The 27,148-nt window shown below is 34.5% G+C and overlaps 3 protein-coding genes across 3 annotated transcripts; 1 reads left to right on the top strand and 2 right to left on the bottom strand.

Moving 5' to 3' along the window:
- Positions 1–13,745: 13,745 nt before the first annotated feature.
- LOC113310100 lies at positions 13,746–15,083 on the top strand. The gene is made up of 5 exons (XM_026558666.1): positions 13,746–13,943; positions 14,072–14,140; positions 14,256–14,327; positions 14,590–14,679; positions 14,896–15,083. The coding sequence occupies exons 1-5, from the start codon at positions 13,895–13,897 to the stop codon at positions 14,982–14,984; spliced, it is 369 nt and encodes a 122-aa protein (XP_026414451.1). The 5' UTR covers positions 13,746–13,894; the 3' UTR covers positions 14,985–15,083.
- A 754-nt stretch (positions 15,084–15,837) lies between these two features.
- Positions 15,838–16,956, bottom strand: LOC113312339 (GDSL esterase/lipase At1g71250-like). Its single transcript, XM_026561099.1, has one exon. It carries the CDS (start codon positions 16,954–16,956, stop codon positions 15,838–15,840), a length of 1,119 nt encoding a protein of 372 aa, XP_026416884.1.
- Positions 16,957–17,646: 690 nt separating this feature from the next.
- LOC113312338 lies at positions 17,647–20,136 on the bottom strand. The gene is made up of 5 exons (XM_026561098.1): positions 20,033–20,136; positions 19,456–19,512; positions 19,220–19,365; positions 18,746–18,903; positions 17,647–18,210 (listed from the first exon to the last, which is right to left on the bottom strand). The coding sequence occupies exons 1-5, from the start codon at positions 20,134–20,136 to the stop codon at positions 17,647–17,649; spliced, it is 1,029 nt and encodes a 342-aa protein (XP_026416883.1).
- Positions 20,137–27,148: the final 7,012 nt, after the last annotated feature.

Here is a 27,148-nt window from a genome sequence, read left to right as displayed (position 1 = left end):
CATTTCAGGCAGATTCATTGATGTGCAGTTTTCTCGTAGCCTTTTCAGAACTGCAGTTACTGCAGCGTACCATATAGTCTTAGTTTTGAAGTTCGACGCATTCCTTTGAAGCGCAGCGAGTGCAGAGCTGTTTTCTCTCCAGATTTTCTTGTAGTGGGATGCAGTGTTTACAATGAAGTAATTCTCAGGGTCTTCGAACTGCACTGAATTGCAGTCATTGAACTTCCGTCTTTGATGTGTGATGCAGGCTTTAAACAAATGTGATTCTACAGATAGTGTTGACATTTTTTTTGCTGTGTTTAGTTGTTTTGGTCTGTAGACCAGTTTGGCACATAATTGAATTCTGTGTGTCTTTGTTTTAGGTTAACAGTCTCAGTTGTTGAGTGTTGTCAACTGCTTTCTTTTCTCTGTTGGTTGGACATATTTTTTTTTCTTTTTAATACAACCTTTTTTATTCGAAAAAAAAGAGTTAAATAAATAATAAATAAAAATATGAAATTTAGTTTTAATAATAATATTAGTATAAGGTTTATTATAATGGAGAAATATATTAGAGTAGAAAGTTTTAGATGTTAGAAAACCAAAGGCTAGAGAGGATGAGAAGGAGATGGAGTTAGAGATTTTAGAGAAGAATGATGAATAAAATAAGAAGGATTTTGTAGAAATTGAGAGGTAAAATGCTAGAACCCCTTTCTCTTTGTGTTTTTGTTACACTTGATTTTGATTTCGTTTAATTTCACATAGTTAAGTTTCTAAAATTTATCCGTGTAACTATAAGCATCTGATTGATGATCAGACTTCTAATATTGATATATAACATATTTAGGAATCTCTGATTAAAATTTGAAGTTAATCCACCATAAATTTACCTTTGAATGTTTGTTTGAATCTGGGTGATAGTTTCTGAATTTCTGGATAGTTACGTTTTGCTATGATTTTGGTGTGTTTAGGCAATCTAAATGATTTTAAAATGATTTGTAATCTTGACAAAAGTCGTAGCCATGTATGATATTTTTTATTGTGCTGTGGAATTTCTCAATTTCAAGTTATTATGAATTCCCCATGAATTGTTTGGTAATAACATGTAATCTGCCCAGTTGTTAGGTTGTCATTATAAATTCAACATATTTTGTTTGAACCATTGGTTTACTGTGAAATTTTTATATTTTGTATATTATTGATTCATGTATGTTTTTGTGAAGTTTTAAAGTAATCAGATGAAGTTATTACCATGGAACATATAATGTAATATGGCTGCAGTTAACTTGTTTGCATAAATGCTTGAAAAAAATTCATGTTGTTAAGCCATGGTTGCTTGTGTTGTTTGTGAAAGTGATTTATAAAAAGAAATGAGTTCATTTTTTACCGTTATGTAGAACATGTTTCATGCTAACGGCGGGTAATGATCTTCGAGAGTTAAATGAGTAATGATCCCCATGGGAACTTATGTTTCCCGACCATCGATGGCGGATGTTCGTGCCGGTAAATGATAGGTGGATGTAAGAACCAAGGTTTTCGTACCGTGAATTAAATGGGTAACGATCCCCGAAAGCATATGGGTATGATCCCCATAAGAATTTTAGTTCCTGACCATCGATGGGGGTTCTCCGTGCCGATAAACGATATGTGGGTGTACGAACTAAGGTTTTCGTACCGTGAACTCATGGTTTCTTTATGAATATATTAATACGTTAATAGATGTGTTGAATCATTGATGAATGACTTGTTGATAATTATTTTGGTATTGCAAACTCATGATTTCTCTGTGACTATATTAATACGTGAATAGATGTATTGAATCATTGATGAATGACTTGTTGACAATTATTTTCGTATTGTAAACTCATGGTTTGTTGTGAAAATATTAATTTTTGAATCATGTGTTAAAATCTAGATTAAATTATTTGTTGAAAACATAATTATTGTTATGAACTCATGCGTTGAAACTTAAATGGATGAGTTGTGAATTGATGAGTTAAATTGGAATGGATGAATTATTGAAAACATAATTGTGTTGTGAATCAATGATGTATTGAATCTTAAATTGGATTATTTACCTGAAATATTATTGATATTGTGAGCTTGTTATTGAACATATAATTGAATCCTCAAAGTTGTGCAAAGTCTCTTGTTGTATGTTCTCTTTGATTGATTTATATTTATGTTCATGTGTTTAGAGAATAGTGGTGAATTCTATTGAACTGTCATCTCACCCAAATTGACATCTTTTGCAGATTTCATGAATGGAGGAATTGGAATTTAGAAGTTAATTAACTTGTGGATGCTTTTGTTTCCTGTCATTGTTTGAAATGTAATCACATCTAAATGTTATGTTGAATATGTTGTTAGTGGATTCATTTTCTTTTCAATTAAATTAATGTTGTTATGTATGTTGGAATAAATATATATAATAAAATATATGTATAAGTCTCTTCCCGACTTGTAAAGCTTCGAGTTCAGATCTCCATATGGGTTCGACCCTGGTCCGGAACTCGGGGTGTTACAAAAGGAAACCTGAATCGGCCACCATGGAACAATATCTAACTGAATCAGTGTAGTTCTTCGTCGGAATCGTTCTTGTGTAACTGTTTGTTGTTGTTGTCTTTGGGTTCATTTTTGCTGCTGCTGGTGTCTTCAATAAACTAGTTATTGCCGATGTTGTAGTTTTCATGGAGATGTTGTTATTGATGTTCCAATTCAAGTTCATCAAAACTAACAAAACCAGATAAAAACCTCATGAAAACTATAAAGTTAAAACCCAAATACAAATCTAAAAGTGGAATAAGAAACCTAAACTATTACTGCAATCAAAAAAAAATGAGAGATAAAGTTAACCCTAAATTTGAAATCATTAGAGAAGGGGGGAAATGAAAAAAGTAGATCTATAAACGAAATAAAAAGGAAGCTGGAAACAAATCGGCTTATAGGGATGAAATTGTAAAGATTTAGTGGTGAAAAAAGTAGATCTAAAAACACTAGAGGCAAAGCTAGGGATTTTCTGGTTCCGTTATTGAGAAAGTTTGGAGAGAGAGAGAGAAAAGGGAAGAAAACCAATCTGTTTATAAGGAAATTGGAATGTTAGTTTTCCACAGTGTTTTTATACCTAAATCATATTCCGCTTCGCTAGCTACGTCCTACCGTAATCCTGAATTTATCAAGGTAAAGAACAAAATATATTTTTTCTTCCTTGGTGATTTTAGAGAGAAAACAAATCTCTTATATAAAAAGGTTTTCCCTATTTCCCATCTCCACTTTTCCCATTTTCCATCCAAAATAATTCTCATCCTCAATTATCCTATGTACCACCCTAATGAATTTTTAAAAATCCTAAATATTATCACTTTACTATTTATCTACACCCATGCAATAAAACCACCCCAACAATTAAGTTTCAAATCACTTGTTCTTCTCCATCTCCACCCACCTTCCACCGACCACCATGTTTTCTTTTCTCCACAACCCAACCGCCACCTTGAATTATCTTCTCTTTTATTTATTTATTTTTGTAATTTTTAATCTTGTACCAAAAAAAGTCTCCAAAAAGAATTATGAATTGTTTGAGGAAAATCCAAACTGAAGTATATGTAAACACTAAACCTAAGTTTTAATTTCTTTACTGTATCCTTGTATTTTGAAATTGATGTTTACATGGATTGAGTTGGTTTTGAACGACTATATATATTTTTTCTCTTAAAGTTTTCACATGAACTAATAATTTCTAGTTGTTCAATTGTTGACGACTGGTGGTGGTCTAGAAAGACTCCACGAAGTGGTTCAAGTATTAACAAGTAAAAGTGCAACTTAGTTGATGGTTGAATCTTATGTGAAGCAAGCTTTAAATTTCCACCACCTCCTAGCCCACCACGGAAACCATCTCCTCTATCATCAAGATTTACATATGCACCGGCCGATCATTATATTTCACTAGCTACGAGTGGTTGCAAATTTGCAATGTCAAACTAAATGAATCGGTGTAAAACAAATCAATCAGAATTTATGTCATTGATTACTTCTGTATTGGTTAGGTTCAAGCACATGTGAAGGTTGTTATAGAACACTTGCTAGCTAGTCCAGCCCCACCTACCTCTTCCTGCTCATGTCAGGAAAAAAAATGATTGATGAAGACCCAACTGAACTAGGCAGAGAAACGTGATGTTACGTACTCTCTTCGTTCCACTTTAGATGATGTTTTTGGAGTTTTTCACCCAGATTAAGAAATGGAGAGAGATATGAAGATTTTCCATCTATACCCTTGAAAAGTCTTCAAACATTAATTGTTATTAGTGCATTTGAAAATAAACTTATAGTTTCAAGACAAAATATAAGGGTGTTATTGGTAGTTTTATGGAAAAATATGAAAACTTTCAAGTATTGTGGAACAAAATAACCCTAAAACATCATCTAAAATGGAACAGAGGGAGTATGTTTCTCTATGTAACATGGACTGTGGTGGCGATCTTATATGTGTTGCGCAATGGAATCCATTAACTTAATTAGAATATGCGTTGTTAGACTTTTGTTTTAACTTGTTTATGTTTCATTTGAGTTTTCTAGCTAATATATCAGTCGATTAGATAATGCCATGATTTCTTGAATGTTTGACTTATTTAGGGTTTTGATATTTTTTTCCTAGATTTTCAATAATGAAATCTTCCTTACTAATGGTTTACTGATTAGTTATTTTATGTCAACGAATTGAATGATAAAAGATAAATAAATAAGTAAGTGGACGATAATAATTAAATAGAAATATAATCTAAAGTTTCCAATTGGATGGTTTTTTTAGAAGAGGGGCGATTAATGAAGAAGAAGACAACAAATAAACATGGCAATAGTCATGGTCAAATATATTTTGACTTTTGTAGGTGGTAAATAGGGAAAAACATAATTGAAAAGTAGGTTGATTTTAAGTGGAGTTAGGAAATAGGGAAAACCTACGTACATAAATGTTTCCTAAATACAATTTTCTATATGTACATGATTTATATAACAAAGGAGTCTGAATAACGAGCTATTGCAGGTGCATACGATTATTACTGTAGTAGATAGCATAACCCCCTGCCGAATTCCGATCATCAAAAGAACCTCCTCAATCAGCATCCGTGAAAATTGATAGCATATGTGGAGAACATTGATGAAATTGTAACCAATAATTCAGAGTATGCTTAAGATGGTGAATTATTCGTTTGACTAGAGCCCAATGTTCCGTCACCGGGATGTGCATAAACTGGCATGCATTATTTTACAACAAAAGTTATATCTGGGCGCGTTAGAGTCAAGTATTGAATCCCCACCGTGATATGATACATAAAAGTTTCCTGAAAAGGTTCGCCTAAGTATTTAGTAAGACAAGTGTTCGCAGCAACTGGAGAAGAAATGGGCTTGGAATCTTTCATGTTTGTTATTGTAAGGAGATCGAGGATGTATTTCTGTTGAGATAAAACTAAGCACTTGAAATTTTTTGTAGCTTCAAGTCCCGGAAAATAGCTGAAAACACCCAAGTTTTTATGGAAAATCTTATTCAATCAACGAAGTCAAATGAGAGATGATTATTGAATTATTATCCGTAACCACATATCATCCACATATATCAGTAGATAAACAACGACCTTGCCTTCTTTATATATAAAAAAAGAAGGATCAGTTTTAGACCCTTGAAAACAAATAGTGAGCAAAAATTGATTTAACCGAGTGTACCATGCTCGTGGAGATTTTTTTTAAACCATAGATGGACTTCCTTAGTTTACACACATATGTAGGATGAGATGAATCAAAAAATACCGGTGGTTGGCTCATGTAAACTTCATCATCAAAAACTCCATTAAGAAACGCATTGTTGATATCAAGTTGTTGAATAACCCATTTTTTAGATACATCCAGTGCTATAATTGTTCTTAAAGTTGCAAATTTACCACTGGGCTAAATATGGTTGTGTAATCAACACCATGTTGCTAGTTAAACCCCTTCGCTACTAGCCTATTTTTGTGACGAGCTATTGTGCCATAAGAATTACGCTTTAATGTGAAAATCCACTTATTTCCAAGCACATTCATCTATGGAAGGCGAGGAACCAAAATCCAATTTCCCTATTGAAGTAAAGAATTAAGTTCGTTAATCAGTGCATATTCTCCTATCTACGTATTTAAAATCCCGAAAAGAACATGTTGGAATAACTTCACTGTGTCGATCTTCAGTAGCAAGAACTAACGGATAAAGACTCGCAGCAAAAGCCTTCTTCTTGTAGATCCCTGACTTGGAACGAGTGTGCATCCCTTGTGTAGTGACAGTAACAGTGTCTATAGAAGCTGCAATGGGGTAAGGAATTTCTGTAACAACATCTTTAAGTTGGGGAGCATCAGGAATAGTTGGTTTCGATACTGGTAATGTATGAGCAATCCATAAAGTTGAAGTTTCAGCAGGATGTGAAATTGAGGACGGTGGTGTATTTACAACTAAAGTTTCTATAACAGTGGCTTGTGCATGCATCAGGGACAACCAACAATGAGAGCTTTATAGGAGTCACCGGTAGTGGTGCGGGTGAAGAAAACATTATACCTGCAAATGGGAAGAGAGATTCATCAAACACAACATGCCTAGATACGTCTTTGAGTTGATTCATAACACTCGTAACCATAATGCCATGAGTTTAACCAAAGAAGATACACCTAATTGATCGATGTTGATCTCTATAATGAAAATATCACAAGTAGTACGTCAAAACAATCTAGACATTTATTAAGATCAAACTGTAAAGAACCTACAAGACTTTTTCTTTGTTTCTCGAAATATAGATTACAAGATTTTTTATTGTTAGAATTCAGTTCGTGTACAATTCGAGTACATAATAGGTTGTTCATGGATATTTATTTTTGCAATCGTCGAAGGAACTTGTTTTACAATTAGGTACAAGGATGTTTTTTATTGATCTTACAAGCAATTGTCCATACAGGTTAACGAAAGAAAAACTTGGCGGTGTACTTGGTACCCTCTCCTTTTTAATTGGTATCAGAATAGGCAAACACTGTAAAGACCTCATAAGTATGTGTTTATATCGATCTGGAATCTATGGACAAGATTTGTACCTATGTTAACGTACCACCAGTCTTCAATGATATAAATTACTTATGTTGGAAATAACTATGCATTCTTTCTTACAAGCACGTGATTTCAATACATGGGTAAAGGTTGTCAAAGACTATACTCGTCCATAGGTTACTGTAGACGGTGTAACCTATGTCAAGGATATTGGTGAATATGATGCAACTAAAATATGTGCTTTAACGTGAAAGACACATTTTTGTGTCTGATTTTTCTTAATTTTCTATTTTGTTAGTGCTTGATTATGTATTTATTGGGTCATTTTATTTGTTTGTAAGTATTTTTGGGAAATAACTTTAGTGGAAAAAATTTCTCAAAAAAATTACTAAAGGCACCCCGAAGACGACTGCTAAAGGCACCCTACTCTGGATAGGGACGCTCCAGCTTCTTTCACAAAATTTTTGGCGAGTAAACTCAAATTTCAAATTTTACTCACCTGCGTAAGTTTCTGAGTTGATTTGTGATAAGTTTTCTCGGATTTTTTATTGGGTTTGGACATGTATTGGCCTGTTAAGACGAAAAAGGGCTAGTAATTCATTTAGTTTCAAGAAAAAAGGAAGGTCACGTGGGTTTGAAGTAAAATAAAATGGAGAAGGTTTCTCGGGATTTTTTTTAGTTATATTTGGAAGGATTGCGTGTCACTGGAGAGTTTAACTCTGTCTAGAACGTGTTATTAACGTGCTTGGAGTGGTTGAGCTGCAGAATAACGTGTGCAGAGAAAGAAAAGGGAAATTATTATCGTAAATGGAAGAAAGTTAAGAGCATTATTCTCGGATTAAAATTGAAGACATTATTGGGGTCTGTGACATATAAATTGGTTGTTGGGGAGTCTGAGAAGGGGACAAAGAGAGTTTGGGTAAGTTTAGCGAGCAACAGAAAGATAAATCTAAGTTGCAGATAAAATATTTCTGCTGCCGAAGAACAGACTGTTTAAGAAAGTCGTTCTTTTGTAAAAGTCCATTTGTAACGTTTTTCTTCACTTTGACACATTTGAGTTGTAACATTGGGTTTGCAATGCCTGTAAACATTGAAATTTTCCTATTTTAATTATTTCCTCTCATTTTCATCCTTGTAAAGAATTTTTGAGCCATTAATCAATATTTTGAGATGTTATTTACCATGATGAGCTAATTCTCATGTAACCAAGAGAATAGAGGAAGCTATTTATGCATGACTGATGGGTATTTTATTTAATTATTTTTCATCATTTACTCACTTATCACTGCTTCTGCAGAGTGTTGATTCGATTACATGAATTTCCTTATTATTTTTCATTCAATTTGATAGGTTATACTATGTTAAATCAATTAATAATCTATGTTTAATGGGTACAAATAATGTTTAAAAATTTGGGTTATTTTGTTTTTGGTACTCATGTTTTGTCCAACTTTTGAGTATGGTCTAACATTTGTCCAGCTTGGCGTTTGGTACTTGGAAAAAACGTTGACCCACGTTGACTAGGGTAGTGTTTGACTTCCGTTTGATAATTATTATAAAAATTAAATAAAGTCTAATTAGTATTGTAGTTTACTGTTTTAGCCTCTTACATTACCAAAAACGTCTCCCCAACTACCAAAATTATTTTCTACTTCACTTCTTCCGCCTCCAGGCCTCCCACAAACAAGACACGAATTATTCTCCTCTGCTACTGCCATCTCGATTCTTCAGAATCTACACTATTTTTTCAGAGACTAATCGGATTTAGTTATGGTACAGTTTGTATTTAGTTAGGGTTTTGATGTTTTGAAAAATTGAGGTTTTAAATGAGAAGTTATATTACGGTTTCGATCCATCTTCGGGTTTCAATTTTGATTCATGACAGAATCAATCAAATGGGAGTTTCAGTAAGCGATTCAATTAGCGATTTTGTTTAAATAATATAAAATTCGAAATGTTGTTGCAGTCTTGAAGATGGGTGAGATGAATCTAAATTTGGTGAAATTGATTCAACAAATCTATTGGGAGAAGGTTAGGGTTTGAAGAATCTGAAGAAGATATCAGGGAAGAAATTGAGATGTTGTGATATGTTATTGAGAGATAGGGATATTGTTCTTGAGAAGAGTTTTTGTGCAATGGATTTGCTGCTAGTAATTGGTCTGTTCGGACATATGAAAGCGGTTTGTCGCAGTGTGAAAAAAAATCAGAAAGCATAAAATTGAAGAGATGTGATAGTGGATGGAAGATTCAGATGGTGTTGGTGGTTACAGCTCAGATCTGAGGTCATAAAGTAGATGGCAGTGTAATGGTTTCAGCTGGAATTGTAAAAGAAGTTGCAGGGAACAAGAGTTGGTGTTGCTGCAATGGATAAGGAATGAAGTTGGTGATGTTGTTTATGAGTTGAGCAAATGAAGTTACAAGTTTCTGATTGATCGAACTGCAGGAGTGTTGCGAGTGCTGAATATATGAATGATAAGAGTTGTATATGAATAATAATTGATAAGAGTTTTTTTTGAATGAATGATTGTGCAGGAAGGGATTCAAACCAAATGGCTTGGAATTATGGCCGGAATTGATCAGATTTCAGATATAACTCTGTCTGATTTATGTATCGGCGAGTAGACTCAGTCGATTCAGCAAATGAAGCTAAGGGTACAAGAGTAAATTTGTTTCGTTATTAGATTTTATTTAATTCTTTTTGTAATTACTTAACAAAAGTCAATATTTAACATAGTCAACTCGAGTCAACGTTTTTTCCAGGTACCAAACACCAACCTAGACAAATGTTAGACCAAACTCAAAAGTTGGACAAAACCTAAGTACCAAAAACAAAATAACCCTACAAATTTGTCTAATTATTAGTGAATAAAGATATAAGAGGACTTAAAGGTGACTAGAGTTTACAAATCCTTGCAATATTATATAATCATGAGTAGCAGTGGAATCCAGAGTCTTGGTTATTCTTAAAGTCTTATTATCACTTTCAATTTGATTTCAATTTTAGTTTAGAATTTAAGTCTAAAATCAATCTTCACAAGTTTTAGTAACGAATCTCTTTTTACCACTCCAACAATCACATCACAGCGTATAATTATGATGGATTGAATGTTATTATACATGCTGTAAGCTAAGATATTTAACATCACGTGTCTACATGTGAAACGTTTAAGGATGGTTGGGATATTTTAAAAACTGTATTAAAAGGAAATACCTCATAAAAAGAAGCACGTCGTTAAAAATATAACTTTTGACTAAGAAAACCTTTGTATAGCTTATGGAGATTTTTTTGAGGAATTTAATCACAAACTATCTAAATTAATGAATGCCTCTCATGTGTTAGAAAAACAATTTCATAAAAGGATATTGTGCTAAAAATTCTGAGATCTTTACCAGCTCGATACGAGTCTTAAAAACATGATATCACTTAAGGAAACAATCTTTCATATAGTCGTCTCTCTCCTTCTACAACTCCCACATGCATAAGTGTTATTAGGCAAGATAGTAGACTTTTGTAATTGATCCTTGCCTAAATACATTAGGTCATTAGGCATATCCAACTAAACTTGCATAGAGGAGGTGAAATAATCCTGAAAACACCAAGTTATATGGTTTCAATATAAATATTTATTATGATTTCTATAAGTTAATAAATATTGAATTTTGCGTATAACCTTGTAAATTTACCGAGACTTAGCTAAAAGAAGACAAAGAAAACAAAATACGCGTTCATAGTCACCGGTTACATTAAAGCGGGCAGAATTACCAAGAAACTTAATATATTGCAGCACCCAATAGTTATGGCATAAACCTCTATTAATGTCGCGATAACCCATGTAGCAAGAAGTTTATTGATGCGCCCAATCTTTATTGCTGCATCAAGAGATTATGATTTTTTTCCACACTCTTTTCATATTGTTGTTACAGTTGTGTGGCAAAAGTTTCATTTTGCAGTAGTAAATTATATCTTTTAGCTGCGGCTGAAAAGTACCGTGGCTAGAAATTTGCTTTTGCAACACCTATATTGAAGGTGTGGCAATATATGGTGTAGCAATAGCTAGATTTCAGTAAATTTTGTACCTCAAAGGAAAGTGCCAATAAATTTGAAGAAAAGATTGTGGCCATATATGGGCACCAAAACAACAACAATAATAAAAGAACTTTGTATGATACTCATAGAGAAGAGATCCAATAACATGGTTAGAATTATATTATCTTGTATGTCCCTCTAATAAAACTTTACATCCCTACCAAAAGTCAGTGCATTTCGAGACGTATAAGACCACCATTCACCACTTTTCAAAAAAATTAAAATTTGTGAATTGTGAGGTTTAGTATCTCGAAATATGCTCATTTGAAATAGGAATGTTGAACTTTATAAGAGGAACATGTCTCTAAAAGTTATCTTCAACTTCATTGTCGTTTGGATTTTATATACTCCCTCCGTCCCACTATTAATTGACCTGGTAGTACAATTTATAAATGATTTATCTCTTAAACTATACCACGGATATTCGTAAATTTTATATCATTGAAAAGCATTTTAAAACACCCATGTAACGAATAAACATGAGTATCAAATGATACTATTAATGGGACAAAATCTAAAAGTAAATTGGTTAATTAATAATGGGACGGAGTGAGTACAGAAAAAATGACGCCACAATATCAAGATAATGTCAGTTTAACCATACCATTGAATCTTTCCCCCAACTTATATATGTTACTAATATAAAGAAAAAAGGTATTTTTGGTGAAGCCTTCTTTTTGGTTGGTCACAAAAAGATAAAATAGTTTAGTGTCACCCTTATATCACTAATGTGACGTTAAATGTTAACCACTACTATACATATGTATTCAAGGGTGAAAATGTACATTGAATCAATGTTTGTATATTCACATGAATGTCATTGTTTTAAAAATAGATCAAAAATTTTAAAACTTAGATATCTTTAAAAATACACATCGGATTTTTGCAAAATTAGTATATTTGGAAAGCTCTTTGAATTATCTACATAATGAGTATAAATAAGAATATTATTATTTTTTTAAGATTATTTTCATTGTTATCAAATTCAGTCTTGGTAAAAGAATCAAATTCAAACATGTGCATCACACATGTGGTCTTACTAGTAAGCATAAATAAAAGAGTAGAGTTTATAAGTGCTACATATAGATTGGTTGTATTTAGTCGTGATTTATCTACAAAAATACATATGCTTCCTACTAATTGACTACTAAGACAAACTACATAGAGAATAAATTTTAGGGTGGTATATAGTAAAAAAAAAATCCGACCATTAATTTTCTACTATTTGGTAATGGTGATTTTTCTTTTTTGATCTAACAATGTTAGAGTTTTTTTTCCATATATTTGAGGGTCAAAGAATATTTTTTTGATTGAGGCCACCTTAATGCGAGGACCATGTCTGCTGGTCATAGTGAAATCATAAAGGACGCTTGAAGTTTGATTATTGTTATAGGAAAAGCTAAATATTTTGGGGAAAAACTGACTTTCAGTCATATGATGATGACTCGTGGATAATTGGGTGGACATAAATTCTCAAACTAATACCAATTTTTTAAAGAAATTCGTTATCTTTTTGCACCAAAATCTTTGGTTGAACTTCTGGATCAATCAAGCTCTAAACTTTTAACTACGAAAAAAGGATCGAAGCATTGCAAATGTATATAATAACAAAAGAGATTATTTAATATATTGTGATCAAACAAAAAAAAATCCAAACTTCCTAAAAATTATATGATTAAGGAGATTACATCGATACAAAAAAGCATATTATCCAAATAGACGAACTCATCTAATTCAAAATCTTAGGGTTGGTGGATCACGACGACAATCTAAATTATGAATCGATGAGGGTTTCGAGCTTTGTCGATATCAAAAGAATTCAGGAAATTTAATGGGAATAAAGAAATTTGTTTGATACATCAACAGTTGAAGAATATAATTTTCCTATATTAATTCGTTTGATTAAGACATTGCACTCATTCAAGAAATAAGGTATTCATATTTATAATCAATGAGTTTTGAAGTATCGAATGAAATCAAGTTAATTCCCATAAACTTTAAAGATATTAGAGAATCAAGTTTTGACCTGCTGTTGTTCTTGCTAAGACTTTAATAATCCCACCCATTTAACTTAAAAATAACATGCCTTGACTAGAATTCTATGAGTTTTTCCTATCAGTTTTTACCAAGTACATATCGGCTTTCTTTATATCACTAAAACTGGATGTATGAAGTTTTATGAGTACTAAGAATTGCGCCTACCCGCAGTTGACGTAGATGATTTCCATTGGTTCGTAGTAATATCGTATAGTAAAAAAGATCAAAGTACATGGGAACTAGATAAGTAGAACATGATCTATGGCGTCCCTTTAGGAGTAAGCTTTTTATCAAAATCTCTAGATTAATGGAAAAAAAATGTTGCAAAAATAAATAGTTTGAAAAGAGCAAATCAAATAGAATTACTTGGCGGGAGAATTTAAAGAGTATCGACATTACATAAGAGCTGCCCATTTGACATTACATAAGAGCCGTCCATTTGTCAACAAAAAGAATGTGCCCATAGACATTTTATGATACTCCGCGTAACATAGTATCATACTGCGCTCAGTTTTAAAGAAACGATGAAAAGGCTACAGAGTCTAAATTCATTTGAAGTATCCCTCCACATTTTCCAGTGCTGATCACATTCTTCAAGCGAAAGAAATCCCCTTTCTGAAACCCTAGTTCGTTATATTGTGTGTATTTCTCTGCACATTACCAAATCAAACTAAAAATTCGTTCTATTGTGTGAATTTCGCTGAAGATTACCGAATCAAACTCAAAATCAAAAGTATGGATGAAGGAAATCAAGAAAATAAGAGGATTCCAAAGCTGAATTTAGGTAAATATTTCTTCGAGTTTTCTGTATAATTAACTTCTTATGTAGTTGATTAGGTTGTTCAGAGCAAGAGTTTCCTTCATGTTTTTTGTTTCTTGATTCTACGGTTGTTGTTGGTGGTGGTGGTGTAGATTCAATAGATTTGCTGTGTAGGGATGAAAGATTTGTAAATGGAAGATTGGTTAGTACTAATATCGAAGGTATAATGGTAGTTAATTTGTTTATAGAAAGAACTGCTTATGGTTTTTTTAGTATTTTTCTTGATAATATTTCGTTGTTGGTGGTGGTGTGGTGGTGGCGGCGGTGGTGATATAGATTCTATTGATCACCTCCTATGCAAGGACAAAAGATTTGTGGATGGAAGATTGGTTAATATTAATATCCAAGGTAATAGTTATTAGTAATTTTAAGTTTCTTGATAATGTTGTTATTGATAGTGGTGATGATGGTGGTGAATTCTGTGGTTCATTTCTGGGTATCTTTAAAAGGATTGCTTCCAAAGAAACAGTTGGAAGTATTAGATCCTCATTCTATAAGAGATAAAAGCGATTTTGCTTGCTTACTCCGGTTTGGATAATAGTTGGAGAATCTCTTGACTCCACCAATGTTGACACATCGTGGAGACTCAAAAGCAAATCTTGTACTGCAGGTGAACCAGAGCCTAAGGCTAAGGGAGAGGCTGGAGAAGATGAACCAGTGTTCAAGGGAGAGACTGGAGGAGGTGCACTTACTATCAAAGGTAATAGTTGTCAGTATGTTTTTTTTTTTTTTAAAGTTATAAAGTTATTATTGGGTAATGGTGGTAGTGAAATGTGTGGTTTATTTTTAAAAGAGATTGCTTATATAAGAGAACTAGAAATGATTGTGCTTGTGTTTGCTTACTGCGGTTTGAAAATGGAATAATAGTTGGAGATTTTCTGCACCAATGTTGACAAATCTATGTCATGTATTGTAGGTGATCGAGAGCCAAAGGAAGAGATTGGAGGAGGTGAACTGGATGATTATGGTATTGGTCTGAGTGAAGTTTACAAGAAGAAGAACTAGATAAAGAGATAGAGTTTTGTGAATGACTGATGCCACCCATTGATGTTTACTATTTTGTTTGCTTAGTTTGTGAAAATATGAGATTCAAGGTACATATGATTAGTGAGCTAGACGATTATGGTCATGGTCTAGACGAAGATCAGAAGAAAAAATAGATGAAGGATTGGGTTTGATGTATAAATGATGCCACCCTTTGGTTTTTACTTTTTTGTTTGTTTAGTTTGTGAATCTGTATTCTGAGATTCAAGGTATAAATGATACATATAGTTCTGCATCATTAGTAATTAATGAGATGCAGGGTACATATTGTTCTACAACATTTGTTGATAATGAGATTATTGCAAATCTTCTTTTCTTTTCTTTTGTTGTTCTGATACAACAACTGCAACTGTAACATCTTTCCTCTTCCTTAATGTTCCTGCAACTATGGAACAGCGATTGCTCAAGATTTTCGATGAAAAACTCGGTAAGGAATATCTTAAATTTCTTTAGTAACAACTAGGCTTGAAGGTATATCTTCTTTCTGCTTGGTTGCTGTGCTGTTTTCTTAATGAGGAACAATTAAAAGCTTAATCATTACTGATACAGTATATCCTAGCTGGTCTAAAATAATATGACCCTAAAAAATGGATGCTCTATGGAACTCGGTGTTATTAGCGTGGAATGATGCGGCTTCAGGTTCTCGTACGATATTTCAGTGAGTAACTAACAAAAATATTGGTGGTGGAACCAGGCCATGGTTCTTTTCCGGTCAGTTAGCAAGCAATATCATTAACCAAAAGTAAGAGGGACTTGAGCCCTTACAAAGTAGTAGATCCTGCTGTTTCATGCTACATTTCATATCTTCTTAGAATTAAACCTGAACCATCTGTTTCACGTTAATGGGATGACAGTCCGAAGGAGGGCCTAAATAAGCCCTGAGAGCAAGTATTGAATTCACAGCTTCTGTTGGATGGAAGGCGTCCCAAAAGACGTATTCTTTCCTATTTGCGCATGGAGTTGCATTGGGAAGGCAAGTGATCTGTCCTTGATTCAATCCAAGTCCACAACATCCATGATCGTTAACTTGAAATCCATATTTTGAAGGGTTCTTTATCATGTCATTAAATGCTCCAAATGTGTCTCCATACACAAATATCGCCCCTGGGTTTTTGTTATTCATACTATCAATGAGTGATCTGAGACGTACGTTGAACATTTGCACCATTTGGTTCACATACGAAACGCACTGTCCATGTGGAACAAAATTGTTGGCGAGTTGATTCGGGATACAGCCAAGTGGTCCAACACCTGCCAGAAAGAACTTCCTGAGTCCTGCACTATGAAGTTCCATAAGCTTTTCGGAGAAGTGGTTGATGAGAAGGTCAGCATAGTCATCCGGCCTATAGTAGTAACTAGTGGCATAGAGAGTAGGCAGGAGATAGTTGTTGATGTAGTCATTGCTTCCAATGATCACCACTGCTATGGACTTTGACAGGTATTCACTCATATTCATCTTAGCACCCATTTCTTTCCTTAACTGGTTCATATTTTCTGTGAAGTGACCAACCTGCTGCCCCAAGCTAAAACGATCTCCAAGGTCTCGGCCGGTTACGTCAAGAATGCCTCCAGCAGCTGAAGCATAGTTTACTCCACGCTGCATCATTTCAACTTTGTCAACGCTTGCATGAGCTGGGATATAAGGAAGTCCCAATAAATCCCCAAGAAGATCAATAATGGTTTTCCCGTTGCAGAATCTACCGGTAGGACCTTGATTGAAATCAATACCATAAGGTTCATAATTTGATTTTGCCCATGAAGCCAAATAGTTATTGTTTCCATTGTCAACTAATGAATCTCCAAACACAAACATTGCTGAGACTTCTTGTGGTTGTGCTCCTGCCATAGACCCAACAGCACCACCATAATCATGAACAGCTCTGGCACTGTTTGATACTGTTGATGTCGATCCATGCGTAAACGACGCTAACATGATTATCTGCAATAGAAGACGGAAGTGTCGATAATCTTTCATCATTGAACTTCGTGTTAACTTTGATCTTTTTGTTTCTAGATTGGCTAGGAATAGTGTGAGAAAATGAATGTGTGAAGTATTGGTATATAACAAAAACAAAGGAAATAACAGAAGATGGATCCAATATTCAGATTTGAAACGGCTAACAGTTTCATGTGAGCAACCCCATTGCAAGGTCGCTTTTCCTGTTTTTTTTTTATTGCTGAACATACTTTCTTCCTGGTCTTGAGAATTCTGGTATAAGCTTTACTTTTTCTTAATCGGCTGTCACTTGTCATATTGCCTTCACTCGTCATATTGCCTTGGTCTATTTGAAAAACAATTGGATCAGTTTCATAAGATTCTGTTCCCAAAAAATTATATATCCAGGTTATATGCACCTCATAAGGTTTGTGGAAAACCTTTCTGACAATAGCTAAGAAACTGGCAATTGCATCAAATGCCTGTAATAACTTGTCAATCCAAAAAAATAAACCAATATAAAGCAGACCTAAAAATTCAGCGAATTTATGAATCTCTAGATTAATTCATTTCTTGTAGTTATTGAATAACGGAATAAATGACATTGTTTAAAAACTCTACTGATTTTCTTCAAAATGAACTTTAAAAGTAAAACCCTGCACTGCTAGTTAATATTTGAAAGCGACTCTAAAGCACTCCTTCAAACAGGTATCCAGGTAAACTGTCATGAGATATATCTATAGGTTCATCCTTCGGCTCCGCCTTTGGTGTTGTCGATCCATTTTCTTTTTTCACCCGCTTCTTTGCAGGCTGTGAATTTGGCTGCTGCTCTGTTTTTACTGCCGATTTAAATTTCTCAACCCCACAGAAATCCTTTCTAACAACTTCATAGCGATCTCTGAGCCATCTAACATTGAACTCAAGTTTCTCCGCCATTTTAATTTTCTGATCCCACAAACCAATCAGTTCAACAGATACATCAGCAAACCGGCAGCGAAACATATCCAAGATAGTATTCATTATATCAGTGACAACAGTGACTAAGCTATTAAACGACGAGGCTGGCATAACTTTGGTTGTTGCAATATGCCCGAATTTCAACCAGATCCTTCTGTACAACGGTGCTTGTGTTTTCAAAATGCTGAAGCCACCAACGTCTTCATATTTCTCATCATAAAAAACGACACCTTGGTCTTCTTCAAAGGGTTTTCCAGCATTGGGATACACCACCGTTTGATTAGTTACGGGCACCTTCAGAGATTGACAAACTCAATATCACATATATAAATATGAGGGATAAACCACATCGATGCTGGTTAATAATGTGTCATTGAAATTGAACCAAAGAGGAAAGCTTAGGTCCTGTTTGGTATAGTTTTCAAAAACAGTTTTCTGTTTTTAAAAACAGAAAACAGGAGAAAACGCGTTTGGTAAGGACATTTTCAGAAAATGTTTTCTATCTGTTTTCTGTTTTTAAAAACAAAAAAATGAAAACAATAAATTATTGTTTTCTGTGTTTTTTCTTTTTTTCTTTTCTTTATTCTTTTCTTCTTTTCAGAACAAAGTAAGAGATGGGGAATGACTGCAAGTGAGTCATGGCTAATATCACTATCTCTTAGACGAATCTTTACATTTGATCCGATTTAGTTGGTTTTACTTGTTTTCAAAAACAGTTTAGCAAACAATTTTTAGAAAATGAAAACAAGGAAAAAATGGTATGTTTTTAAAACAGTGGAAAACTATTTTTGAAAACTGTTTTTCAAAACTGTACCAAACAGGCCCTTACCTTTTTATTCGTAACATTAATCCTACAGGCAGAAATATCAGCTTGAATGATGCAAGTATCATCCTTGATAAATCCTTTAGCTGGGTCGTTAAGTTCAGAAAGAAGTAAGAAAGATGCCCAACCCCACGTAGTATTGTCACGGAAAAGGTGTTGAGTATCTGCAAAAGGTTTGAAGTAAATAACTACAATTCAAGCAACCAGAATATGGAAGTGCATATATTCTTTCTGCTTGCATAACATAACAACACTGAATGATCTTAAACAGTATCCCATTTTTCACAAAGGACTGCCAAATCGACAACAATAAGTATAATCAAACCTAGCTAATCTTGCTGATTGCATATATGAAGCTTGCTAAAATAAAGCATAATCAAGAATGGTTCTTCATCATTCTTTGATAAGGCAAAGGGAAAATATAATAATCTCTTGTTAGCAAGCTAGAACGTCAAACGAAACGAGAGCAAATATACATACCACGTCTCACTGTTTTTTTGTCATTAATTTGGTTAACAAGAGCCAAACTATTCTCTGCATAAGACCATTTCTTTTCAGCAGTGTCAGGTAGCAAGGTCACTGATAAGTGTTTTCCATTGTTACTCTTAAGATAAACTTGCACCCACCTAACAGAAACAAGTGCATATCCAGAAAATTAACGAAGCACATAGACCAAAACCAAAGGAATTGAAGAGAAAATAAAACAAACCACATACCATTTACATCCAACCACTGTGAAACAATCAGAATTATGGTATTCTTCGGTGTTCAATCTAGAAAAGTTATGAATCTTCCAGATGAATTTAGTAGGTGCAGATAACTTCACTACTGAATTTAGTTATCTCCTTCATCAAGGAAAATTAAAAACTATTACTTCACATGAATTCAATAAATTATGGAATATATGCATACTCAATCTACATTGATGGAACACAAAAATATGAACACTGGATGTTCAAGTATCAAGCTTTCTGAACAGACACATGTCGTGAAATCTATGAAAATGTAGATTTTAAGAACATATGGAACTCGCATTAATAAACTCCAATGACCATATAATGAGCAGAACCCAGACTTATGTAAGCATTATGAGCAAAATCCAGACCTATTTTAGTTCACGCACAGATAAATCTCAAGAACACAATAATCCACATTTCAAAATTCCAGTAACCATACTTTACAATATCAAGAACCCTAAAATTACAAAAGCATGTTTCGTTAAGTTTCATGTCAATTACTATTAAGTTAGGCCTACTTCAAAGTTCGTTGGAACTGACAGGGGTTCAGTCCTACAGTGGAGTTATGCGACCATAAAATTTCAACAAATTACTATGATCGTTACCCAGGGCCGTCTTCCAGTTTCGGAGTGCTCTAGGTGAACTTAAATTTTGAGGCATTTTTACATGTTATTAAGTCAAGAACATAGGATTTTTTTAATTTTGGAGATAAGTTTACTACTAAAAACGACAATTTGGATTTAGCTTGGCGGCCGAAGGCCGTTGATTTTTTCTTTTGTCCAGTCTTTTAGGTTAGATTTTGGGTTGTATAATTCTAATTTGACATAAAGCATCCCAGAATATAACTGACGGATACTTAGAGTTGTTTTTAACTGTTACAAAGTGTAACAGTTATAATTGTACCAACTTCCTATTATATTTGTAAGTGTACCAAAATCTTTTAGTGACACTTATCAACTGTTAGTAATTTACTTGTAAACAAATTTTTTTTGGGCCCCAACAATTTGGGGCCCTAGGCGACCGCCTAGCTCGTTACCAACAAATTACTATGATCGTTACCAACAAATTCGTACTTATATACAAAACCCAGATCAGAAAAGATCAACTTTTCATCAACGACGTGGGGCGGAACCAGGAATCAAGATTAGGGGAGGCTTGGAAAAAAATTATGCATACTTGTAAAAAAAAATCTTTTGGGGTACAGAAAATAAAAGAGGATTACATATTCGATGACAATTGCGGAGTTTGTGAACTTCCAGCAACTACTAGCTTCCGACACAATCATCGGATGTTGCATTATTGGAATGCGTAGTCCCGGATCACAAACCCAACAGCCAACACACTAAGAGTGTTTGGTAAATGACCGGTTTAATTGATTTTGTTTTATACATGTGTTTATACAATTACAAATTTATGGTTTATACTATGATGGCGGTGGTGAATGGTAATGCAGTGATAGTGTCAAAAAAGCAACAGGAATAGCCATAATCTGATCTCTAGTATGCTAAGAAATCAAGCCCTCAGTGGAAGACAGACTCCCGCTGAGAATGTAGTTCTAGATCTCCAATTCCCAAATCTTCCATAGAAAGTGGTTTGCAAATAGTATCCTGACTTAATACATGCATTTGATATATGGGATGTACTAGATAACTTCTTCTATCAAAGACCTGTGAGTACAAATTCTCTTTCTCTACCGAGAAGCGAATGCTCCTAATGAAGCTTTTTGTTTCCAATTAGACAACGCTGACCTATACAAAGTAGCAACAAGCTAGCACACAATCTTTTCCATCTATGCGTGTAATCAGATCCCGAACATGAAGCGCAACAACTGAACCTTTATGCAAAATGGAGCAGGCGATTCACATCAAAATTCACAAGAATCCAAGCGCTGTTGTGCATAATTAAAAATAAAAAAAAAAATCAAAAATTCCAAAAAATCAATCACAGTCAATCAGGACTAACACCATAAACATTCAATTCCCTTGAATCCTGTCAACTAAGTTGCCTAATTTGATAATCACATATTCACATTCACTTATAACATCAAAAGATTTTTTTTTAGTCCTGTCAGGTATGTTGATAAATGTTTCATCTGTAATCCATTAGATCACATCAAATCAATTGAGTAATCTTACCTGTTAGCTAGTCTGTTACCTAGGGTTTTCTTCCTCTCTTTCTCCCGCTCGGCTGCTGGCTTGGCTCTTGATTTTTACCCTGGCTTCGCTGTAGAAGTACGTGGGCTTGAACCAAAACAGGCTATGTTTTACTAACTATGTAAAGAAAAAAAAAATCAGGGGTGGCTTAAGCTAGGGGTAGTCTGTAGGTAGTTCCGCTCAACGATACTAGTCTCAGTAGGTAACCAAATTCAATTTACTTATTATCCAAAAACCAGAGTATCAGTCAAACCCTAGAATTGTAATAAGGATCAAAATCAATCAAACTATCTGTTTGGATCAAATCAACACTCCGTGTGAGACAGGACATAGAGATTAACATAGGATAGAGGTTGAAAAGGATCATACCCTGTTGCAGAGAAAGTAGCCCTAGCTTGGAGTTTCACTCCCAAAAGAAAAATAGCCAAACGTAATAGTAGTAAACAAAAGTAGAAAAAATTTACCTTCTGAAAGAGAGCCAAACGAAACCCTGATTTCAGAGTATATCAGAAACCATTACAGTTATCCAGACTAGGGTTACGGTCTTATGGAGAGAAAAATGAAATGGCCTTGGGGTTTGTTTGGGATGTTTTGAAGAAAAAAAATAACCTACTATATAAAAAAAGAAAGATATTGGAGGAAAAAATCCCCGCGAAAGAAATATTTTAGATTTAAACGCCCCAAAGTTTAGTGGAACCGTTTCATTGCAGAGACATGTGGTCCGTAAGTGGCTAAGTGACAGGCTAACTGGCTAAGCTCCTAGTCCTTACCAACAAAAACGTTTATAACTAACTAAAGTCTAAAACGTTTGACATCCTTAAGGATCTCGGGCCAGTTACAGAAAAATCTTGGAAATTATTTGCTTTCATGAGCACCGTTTAAATGAGTGTCGAGTGATCTCTAGGCGTTTTAAGTACGCATGTTTTTCTTTCTCCATCTAAACCCATATCGACTGCAGACTATCAACACATCCTCCGCACCCAACTTGCTAAGACGGGAGTCTGGGTTGTGACAAGGCTTTTTGGCACGGACATTCCTTCCAAGGGGTAACTCTGGTTAAGCCCGTCCATGATTGTGGCCCAGCTAATTTTTACTATAGAAATTTGGTTTTTACCCATGTATTGATATGATACCGTTTCTAGTTTGTAAACATTTCATTCCATGTGATAAACTAATTTTTTTTCTATATATATATATATATGTTTTTTCATTTTTCTTAAACATAATCTGTTTTGTTACTGACTAGAAATAATTCGTGTCGTAACGATATGATATTAGACTAATGTAGTAAATATCTAATAAAAATATATAAGAAAGAATGATTTGACATGTATCTAATTAATGATTAATAGATCTCGAAATCTTGTTAGGATGGATTCTACATATAAAAACTTATGGACTTAGAAGTTTCATATAAATAAGTTTTTAAGTTGGTTTAAAAAGTGTAGTTGATATAAAAGTAATTATTGAAATTAAATCTTTCTAGCCAAATTGTTTTGTAGTGTTGTATTATTTCATTTTTGATGAACAAAACAACATAAGGTCGATCAAACTTGGGTTCATTTAATAACCCTTTGCATTTTAACACCAATTCATTTTACTAAATAAAAAAATATAAATATTTTTTATCTGGTTTATTTGATAAAGAATTCTTACGTGTTGTAGTTGCAGGAAATCCTACAACACACCCCTTGTACTATCATGACTATAATTTCTAGATCTAAACATATTTGATATGAAAATAAAGATAATGAAAATAGAAAATAAGACACAAGATTTACGTGGTTCGATCAATTTGATCTACATCCACGGGGTTAGATTTCACTATGATCATTGAATTACATATGAATTACATTGAGACTCCATTAATGAGTATTTGGAGCTCTCTCTCTCTCTCTCTCTCTCTCTGGTTTTTGGGGAAGAATAAGAAGATAATAATAATACAAGTTACTTTTCTCTCTCCTACCTTTCTCTTTATATAGGATGCTACCTAGTGGATGACAGCTCATATTTCCTTTTATTTCATATTTCCTTTTATTTCCTATTTCCTTTTATTTCCTATCCTACGGGCGACATTATCGTACATCCTTTTATGAATCTCGCACACTTACAAATACTTGTGCGATATTTGGATCCTACATCTTGCCTCTTTTTTCTTGAATATTGCTTGAAGAGCGATCTTCAGGAAAAAATCTGTTGTTATAGTTGTTGGAGCGAGATACGTGTTGTTGGAGTAGTCTTTGATTTTTGTTGATGAAGGAACGAGCAGAAGAATATTGGACTTGAAAAGTACGTACTTGCCTCTATTCTTTTGTGAAGTTCCGGAGCGTTGCGAAGTAAATAAGAAGTATCAACCCTTGAAGTATGCGAAGTATGAAGTATCCTCGAAATATAAGAAGTGTTTGTCCTTGAATGAGAATAATAAGTATTGCCTCTATTCGTGCGAAATTATTATTCCATTTTTGGTGAGGATTCTTGTTTTTCATTAGTGAACGTCCACTTTGGAAATGATTCTTTCCGAGGAGATAAAGAACATATAATGTTTTCTTGGTAATCCATAGTTGCCTATGTTCTTTATCTATGAGGGTAGAATCTTTGAGAAAATTGTTGAATGTGCGAATTGTTTCTTCATTCTCATCTTGCCTATGTCTCATGTTTTGTGCTCATGCGATAGTATAATCTCTTCAAGTTGCTTATAATTGTGCGAAATAATTGAGCGAAGTAATCATATCGTTCGGAATAATCACATTCTGCGAAATAATCACATTGTGCAAAATTCGGACACACTCTGCGACATTCTGAATAATCCTGCGAAATTCTGAATACACCTGCGAAATTCTGAATACTCCTGCGAAATTCTGAATACTCCTGCGAAACTCTGAATAGTTCTGCGAAACTCTGAATAGTTCTGCGAAATTCTGAATACTCCTGCGAAATTCTGAATAATTCTGCGATATTATTCCGTAAAGTTTTGTAAAATACTTATGCGAATCTAATGCTTATGTAATGATTATATTATGAAATGTGTATGCGATGCTTATGTCATGAAATGCTTATGCGATGCTTTGATGATGCGAGTGTGATGCTTGTATGATGAGAATGCTTATCTATTGCAATGTATAGTCAATGTTTATGTTACTTAGCTTATTTTGCCATCTAAAATTGATGTAGCTTTAAATTCATTCCATTCTTCATTTATCTGGCTTTTTCTTTAGTGTATGCATTCATCTTCGTGTAGTTATTGTTCTTCACAAGTTCTTACTTGTGTTTCATCTTTCCTCTTTCCTGCACTATTAGCATCTCATAACAGTATGATCATAATATCAAGTTTGCGGCATTTTCACTGCCTCAGTTTCATTTCCATATACATATTCGCAAGCTTATTTGCTTACTCATTTTCTTATGTGTTCTTATTTTTCCTTCCTAGTTAAAGGTCTTATTTTGCCACCTCTTGTCATTGCGACAAAATCGCAGGACGTTTTTGCACTTTCATGCATAAACCCATTGATCTTGCCTTAACTTTTTCTTTTGTATTATTGCCTCTTCAGGATTGTTGCGGCAATATGACAGGCCTAAATATTCTTGCGAAAATAAAGCCCCATGACATTGCCGTCTTGCGACGAAATTGCGGAACGTCTTTACACTTTCATGTAATGACCCATTGATCTCGTCTTATCTTTTCTCTAGTATTATTGCCTCTTCAGGATTGTTGCACAAATATGACAAGCCTTAATACCCTTGTGAGTAAAAATCCTCATGAAATTTGCGTCTTAAGACACTTATCAGCTCCCTAATGGAGGGTGCCGCCCTTATCTCCCTCCTGGTTGCCCCTTCAAGGAGGCGAACTTATACCATACAAGGTTAGCTCCTCCCATCCAGTCTTAACAACAACCAGTTTTTTTCGCAGCCTCTTATCCATTTTTCCTATAGGGCTTATGGTTACGAGACTGCACCCTATGTGGGGTTTTATTCGGGCCGAGTACAGTATAAGCCAAGACTTGTCAGGAATGGCAAGGTACGCTCCAGACGCCCCTGGCACTCTTGACTCAACCGTGTACCTCGGCACCTTGATCATATTCTGCACTCCTTGGGAGAGTCCTTATTACCTTAGTCGCCCAACCTAAGTCATAAGCTTAATCTGAGAATCCAAGGTGCCTCTCCTGGATGGGCTTTATTGACCCCAAATCTACATGACTCAGGTTTCGGGGGCGGTGTAACCTTTCCCTGAGCCATGCAACAGGTACCTCCTTATATGACGTACTTTAGGTCTTACATTTGCCTCTTGCGAAATTGTATTCGCGAACTAGGGTGTACGCCATAAAGGTTCTCCCCTTTCTCTTTTTATTTCTGCGAAATTTTCGCGTCTCTATAACTCTTGCGAAATTATCGCATATTTTCATTCTATCTGGATATATAATATCTCTTGCGACATTATCGCATTGCTTGATTCTTTCATTTCTGTCATTGCGAAATTAATATTTGCGAAGCAAAAATTATTTGATCGCAGGGAGAATCGAACCTATGTCCTCTAGTTTGCGTACTCCTTCTCTGACCATCTGCGCTACTTGTTGCTTGCGAAAGAAACACGCAATGTTGTAGTTCTATTCCATTTCTTCACCTTTAGGATTTTTAAAAATGTGCGAAAAACTAAGCTTGACAAGGGATTCGAACCCGTGGTACTGAACTCCTTCTCTTCGCTACTGACCATCTGTACTAGCTGTTGTTTGTGATTGAGAGGTATAACTCGCGCAGTTTACTTTTTCTTTCTTTTTGCATAATTTTTGTCTTCGTCCTTTCCTCTTCTTCTCCTATTTCTTAGCATGTTGCGAAATTCACATAGGCTTTGAAAAGCTATTCTCTTTACTGACTTCTCTTGATCTCTCTTCCTTTCCTTTGAGTCTCCGTACCTTACTTCGGAGATGATATGAAATAATATTCGCATGACTTCTTCTTCCTTGAAATTGCACTTCGCAGAAGTAACCTTACCTCTGCTATTCTATCTGCATTCTCATGTCGGTGGATTGGCGTGTTTTTAGTCTCGGTTCTCTGTGTCTTATCCTTCCTTTGCCACTTTATTCCACGAAGGGATCATTTGGTTGTGGTTCGACCAGCAGTTCCAGTACCACTCGATACTCGATGAAGTTTCTAAGTCAGGCTGATATGCCTGTGTCAGACTGGATTGCAGTAAGCTATAGATAACGATAACTTCGAAGTAATGGTGAGAAGACTTCCCTTTTGGTTTCGTTTTCCGTTGCTCTTGAAGTTAACTGAACTTCATTTTATACTGGTTGTTCGCAGGAGGTGATACTTCGCGAAATTGGTAGTTGTTCTGAGTCGAATAAGTGACAAAGTAATACATTCTGGTTGGTTAGGCGAAGTTTCCCACTTAACTTCTTAGTCCAATTGGCGAGTTGAGAAGGATATGACACTGTCTTTGCGAGTTATTTGATGACGATGTAACTTCTGCCAAGTACTTCATGGTATCTTCTTCTTCGTTTCTCGTTCTTGGCGAAATGAGA

This window comes from Papaver somniferum, chromosome 9, assembly GCF_003573695.1.
Source record: "Papaver somniferum cultivar HN1 chromosome 9, ASM357369v1, whole genome shotgun sequence".
In the NCBI taxonomy this organism is placed as follows: Eukaryota; Viridiplantae; Streptophyta; class Magnoliopsida; order Ranunculales; family Papaveraceae; genus Papaver; species Papaver somniferum.
Note: the sequence above shows the minus strand (reverse complement) of the source record. Positions and strands in the feature narration are given on the sequence as shown.